Source organism: Plasmodium inui (assembly GCF_000524495.1).
Source record: "Plasmodium inui San Antonio 1 unplaced genomic scaffold supercont1.32, whole genome shotgun sequence".
In the NCBI taxonomy this organism is placed as follows: Eukaryota; Apicomplexa; class Aconoidasida; order Haemosporida; family Plasmodiidae; genus Plasmodium; species Plasmodium inui.
Window position 1 is genome coordinate 159,044 of NW_008481866.1, and position 5,831 is coordinate 164,874.

General features: G+C 43.4%; 1 protein-coding gene across 1 annotated transcript in view; it reads right to left on the reverse strand.

Annotated features, from left to right (window-relative positions):
• Window positions 1-1,181: 1,181 nt before the first annotated feature.
• Window positions 1,182-5,831, reverse strand: part of C922_04959 (hypothetical protein) — a gene marked incomplete at both ends in the record, with an annotated part of 5,712 nt that continues 1,062 nt past the window's right edge. Inside the window, 8 exons of the mRNA XM_008820533.1 lie at window positions 1,182-2,474; window positions 2,666-3,432; window positions 3,646-3,804; window positions 4,012-4,197; window positions 4,370-4,498; window positions 4,673-4,735; window positions 4,965-5,018; window positions 5,135-5,743. Of these exons, the coding sequence (XP_008818755.1) occupies window positions 1,182-2,474; window positions 2,666-3,432; window positions 3,646-3,804; window positions 4,012-4,197; window positions 4,370-4,498; window positions 4,673-4,735; window positions 4,965-5,018; window positions 5,135-5,743 (3,260 nt within the window). The remainder of the gene's footprint in view (window positions 2,475-2,665; window positions 3,433-3,645; window positions 3,805-4,011; window positions 4,198-4,369; window positions 4,499-4,672; window positions 4,736-4,964; window positions 5,019-5,134; window positions 5,744-5,831) is intronic.

Sequence of the window (5,831 nt, forward strand, 5' to 3'; positions counted from 1 at the left end):
TATGCTGCTTTGAATGGGGCCCGCCGACGTGACATTTGATAAAAACTCCCCTTGAGGGTAGACTCTTCCCAGCGACGCCCCCCAGGGGAGAATAAAAAGTGCCTCATACTTTTTGTGTTATATATTTTATATTACCATTCATATTTTTTCGTATTTTCGCATTTTTGCATTTTCTCTTTTTCGCCTTTTCCCCTTTTATTTTCTTTTTTTCTGTAGTGCTAATACATTTTCCTTCTATTTATCGCACAACTTGCACATTTGTTTAGGTAACTCACCATGCCATTATGCGTAATCGGTCTCGTGTTCCTCAGATTGGCTCCACCGACCCACTCCAAATTTGTGTTACATGTTTATGCTTTTAATTAACTGTGCATTTTGAAGAATAAGGCAAAAAAAAACGAAAAAGTTCCATTTATTATGAACAGCGTCATTTGGAAATTTTTTAAAGAAAAAATTAACTTAACATTTCGAAAAAGTGCGAGCCCCTTTTTTGTGGGGGATATGCGTTCTTGCCCGATTATAGCTTTTGCGTGGTGATCAAACGTGAAAACTCTTCCCCCCAAGTGGGTAAACTGGAATAGGGAAAAAAACTACAGGTGTAGTGACTGACACGTGAGGGAAAATCCTGGAGGAGATCAAAACAATGCCGGAATAATTGCAAATCATCCGTATGCATCACAGAGGGGAGTCCATATTGGTACAGAGCATAGAGAGATTAACATGTGAAACCGGATAAGCGAGTATGTGCTGTTGTGGTGCCACCCGAAACCAACGACAATGAAACTCTTTTTTGATAAGAGTTTGATAAAACTTAAAAAAAAAAAATTAAAGTGTATATACCAGAAGGAGAAAAAGAGGACAATCAGCGTTGGGTTAAATCAAAAAGCAGGCATGGGGAACAAAAAAATTAAAAGAAAATAAAGGGCGCTTGTCTTTCTTATGATTCGGAAACCCCCTGGACGGTCAACCTCCGCCACTTCATGATATGGAATTTAATAGCCCCAAGGGGTAGAGTGGGGGTGGGACGAAAAAGAAAAGGATGTCTTCCGATAAATGGACATACCACCCCACATGCTATATACGGAACGATGGAGATATGCATCCCCTTCCCCTGGCGTCCAATCAAATGGTCGTTCCAGTGTCGACTCACATGACCGCTGAAATGACCGCTCACGTCTGCCTTATAAGGTATTCTTTACTGGGACAAAGTTGTAAATAGGCCTCTTGTCAATGTTATCCTCATAAAAAATGATATCTCTTTCATTTAGGAACTGCTCCTCATCATCGAGGTCTTCGAACATGGAGTCGTTGTCTACATAGAACAGACTACTATTTTCCTGAGAATCCTCAATGTCAACTTCTGTCAGGGCGGGAGGTGGTTCGGAAGATTCCTCAGTTTTCTCCTTCTGCGCAAATTCTTTCGTGTTAACTCTTGCCCTAATTCCCTCCTCATAGTAGCCCTCATTCTTGACTCTGTCGTAGGCCCGTCTGAGCGACTTGAGCAGAGCGTCCGTTGTAACTCGGTTGTACAGTTTTTTTATGAATACATTCACATAGTTTTCTAGGATGGTGTAGAATCTATCGAAGACACGGAAAGTGTTTCTCAATAGGAAAATAACGTTGTCGTAATAGGCATACCACCTTAAAACAGTAAAAATGAAGAATGTGATTGACAAGGAGTGGACCATTGCCATTAAAACAATTCCACTGATTCGATGTGTTTCTGGCTTTTTTGGGGGAGGAGTATTAACGAGGCCTTTCGTTTGCTTTGACAGTTCTTCGCTCAGCGGGTTTGGGAAGAACAAATGGTTCCGCATGTATGCGTTTCCACCGCTATAGATGGACAGGTAAGCGAAATATTGTAAGCTTTTGAGTCCCTCGAGTCGGGTCTCGTAGTATCCCTTCCAAAAGCCATCTTTATATTTTTCTACTTCCCCTATATCCATCTTGATCTTCATAAAGAACGCAGCTATGACGATGGGAATATACTTCTTGTCGAGGAACTTCATCGCCTTTTGAAAGACGTAGGTATTAGCACTCGTCATGGATTGATAATCGCAAAGTGCACTCAAATTGTTCAAATTGTAGATAGCAAAGAGATTGGACGCCAGCCTGTACATATTGGCCAACACAAAGGTCTTTCCGTACTTGAGCTGAATGACAGGCTTCTTTATAAACATGGGGAAGAAGACATTTAACATACTATCAAACATATTACCATAGTAGACGTACTTAAACTGGAGTGCCGGTTCCTCTTCCACTGCGAGGCCCATCATGCTGGCATTTCCAAACTTTCTGTCCAGCTTGTTTATGTGTCTGCTTATACGTGTAACGAACATCATTTGAAATAGCGTATACATGGTTTTTTCGTAAAATCGGGAGGCCATGGATAGGTGGATTTCTTCCTCCCGCACTTCCTTTTCCAGTTTGGAGTAGTCCTGGCGCACGTTGAAGAAGAAAATGTTGTTCATGCTCTGCGGGGAGGGATGGAGAGGAGAAGCGGATGGGGAGGAGAAGCGAATAGACAGGTTGATGAAGAGGAGAAGCGAATAAAGAGGTTGCGGTGGTCACTCTCCTGGCATGTTTGCACTGCACACACACGTGGTTCCGCATTCGTAATGCGCCCTCTGCGCTGTGCTGTATGCACTCTTCCCCATGCACTCACTATGTCATCGTTCCGCCTGTGCGAGAAGAAGCTGTACTGAATTTTCTTGAAGAGCAAGCGAACAGTCTGCAGGAAGGAAATCTCGGTGAAAATGGCCTGGTTCCTCTGATAGATCACATACAAGGCTTCCACGATTTCCCGGAGGTAAACCTTGTTGAAGGTGTATCCATAAATCAACCCGAATTTGTAGAAGTTCAAGGGGTTCCCAAAGATGTTGTGAAGGAAGTAGTGCACCTGCTGCCTTAGGATAATCGATTTAGGGGTAGCACCAAAAAATTTTCTCAAAAGCATAATATCTCCAAGGAAGTAGATGTTTTCAAAATTTTTTTGGTAGAGTTCATATGAATCTCTGAGGAGCATGGTTTTGTTGCTTATGTTGTAGGGCCCAAAATTTTTAAACAGCGTCTTCACGTGCTTCTGATTAAAATGGTTGATAAAGGACTGCTCGATGACTTTCTTCAAGTGCAAGGTCCACTTAGTATACTTGGGAGCCACAAACTGTCCCTTTTTCTGTTGCTCTGGCATGTTGTACCTTCCCTTGGGGTCTTCGTAATTTATTAAGGGGAAGCTGTACATGTAATTCGAGAACCAATGACTAAACTTCCCTTCGATCTCCATCGTCATGGCAAATGGATGATGTTGCCCTAGAGGCGTTTCGTTTAAGTAGTAAAAGAAATCCATCTGTAGCACAGAGTTTACGTGGATTATGAACTTGATACACTTCTTCATCTTATCCAGGATGTCCTCGTCTATCATCTTTTCGAGCTCTGTGGTGGGGAGAAAGAGGGACGTTATTAGATGTCCAAGTGGGCAGTCCAAGTTGGCAGTCAAACTTGGCAGTTGAACTATCCAGTCAACGATCGATCTGAAGTGGTATGTGGCGTGAAGCGGTGGATTGGCCTAGCTGGGTGTTCTCCTTTACTGTCCCACTGCCAAGCCATCTCCACGAAAATCCTCCTGTTCCCCTCGTCGCGTATTACCTTTCAGCAGTTTCACTGCCTCGTCCTTCCTAGTGCGGTTCGTGATGTATTTCTTCAAGTAGGAGGGATACCAGTGGTATGTCAGCATGGTTTTCTCTTGCTTGTCTTCGTCTTGTATGTCCAGGTGCATAGCGTTGGATATGCTGTACTGCGCGATGTCTGAGAATGGGCGGGGTGGGAAGAAAGGAAATGCGAAGAATATGATCAGATGGATGAGGAACAGGGCGACGAGTTTGACACATGTCCCGCGGGAGTACTCGGTGCGCTTTGTACCCAAGTGCTTTGGGTCTGTACTAGCCAAGTGCAAACAGCTTTCCTCTTAATGAGTCCTCAAAGACAATGCAACTTTTCTCCCCATCGAGTTACCTTTATAAGTAGTCATCCTAAACAGGAAGAGGAAGGTAAACCAGTTCAGGTCGTGCATTAGGAAACTGTTGTATTCTTCATATATATTCATAAGCCTAATCAGGTCGCTCACCATGTTCACCTTGAGCACTTTCGTCGTGTATCCGTTGTACTTTTGCAGCATGGACATGCTGTCCTGCACTTGGTCTGTACGTGTACGGAGGGGAAGAAGATGGTTAGTAGGGGGTGCGCGGCGGGGTAAATAATAGAAGCTTGTTAGCGAAAGGAAACCTCTGACGGTGAAGCAGAAATGTTAGGCGATTCCCTACGGATGAGTAAACCACGCCGGAGCAAAGGACGACTTCTCACGCAGACTAACTGTTAATGTAGAAGAGGGTTCCTTCGCATATGTTGCACTTGGAAGAGTCGAACTTTTTGTTTCTAAATAAGGATCTGATTTTGAAGGCCAAGAATCTCTTGTTAGTCCCACTGTAGCACATCGCAACACCTGTATGGAGTTTAGTGCACGCAGGGTATGAGCACCGAGTCTGCAGGGAGTCAACGGCGAGTCAACGGCGATTCCGCAGCGAATCAGCAGCGAATTGCTATTTCTGCGTGAGAGGGTGGCATCATCAGCATGCAGCTGGGGATAGGTTTCCCGATATGTCGTCTTTATGTTTACATTTTACGAGGTTATCAGAGAGATCCTTCATCGATTGATTGTCTTGGTAAGCCAATTGTATCGCTGCGAGGGTGGATGGGTGCATAATAATGTTTGTTCAGATCAGTGTGCAGGGTACCCTCCCTATGAGCCATCTATGCGAAAAGTGCTACACAGAGGATGTGTACGAGTCTGGATTTTATGACCCCTTGGTTGGTTCTATACGCAAGTTTTCTATGTGTGTTTTTTATCCGTGTTTTTTTTATTTTAATTTATTATTTTATTTTATTTTCTTCCCGGTCGGCGCCCTTACCGTTGTAGTAGCCTGGCAGATAGAGAGACCCGACATAGGCATCCATATGTCCATCTGATGTTGGGGAGAAATGACGAAGATGAGAGGCGGCATAAGAGGTGAGTGAGTAGTAGTATTGCTTGGAAGAGGGGTGCAACTCCTAACGCTGAGGTAATTGGGCAAAGTCTTACTCAAGAGGCCGATCATGCTGAGGAGGTGTAGATACAGAACCTGATCCCCATTAAAATCGTTATAGTACTTTATAAAGTTGACATAGTTTGTATAGATGTCATGAGGATTGTTCTTTACCGGGGAAAGGAGTTTGGTCTGTTCGAAGGTATAGTTATGGTTGTCCACAAATGGAAAATCCTTCTGAATGTCTTCTTTAAACTTCGGACCATCATAGATGGAACAGGGCCCATTCTTACCCTTTTCGCACATGAAGTTAAAATATTTCTCTTCTAAGTGATCATTCTCCATTAACATTTGTAGATTTAAGTTTAATTTGGAAGCATTTGTGAATAGCTCCATCTGATATTTATTGATGTGATGTAGAAGGAACTCCAAGATGGTGCATTCTTCTGTCGTAGACGATATGTTGTTTTTTAAGTAGAGTTCTGTCCTCTTCTTATTTCCTTCGTAAGTGTTACTTTCGTCACAGAGAAGATCCAGCACCTTGTATCTGTCCGAGTGGTTGAACCGTAGGATGCTATGCCAGTTGTGGAACTTGATGTTGCCAATTTGGAAGAATTTGTTATAGTGCTTGTGGGCCAGTTTGAGAAGGATGAAATGGCCGAGGGCTGCAGTTGTCCGGGAGAAGGGATTGAAAGTGTAGGCAAAGGGATTAGAAGTGTAAGCAAAGGGATTGAAAGTGTAGGCAAAGGGATT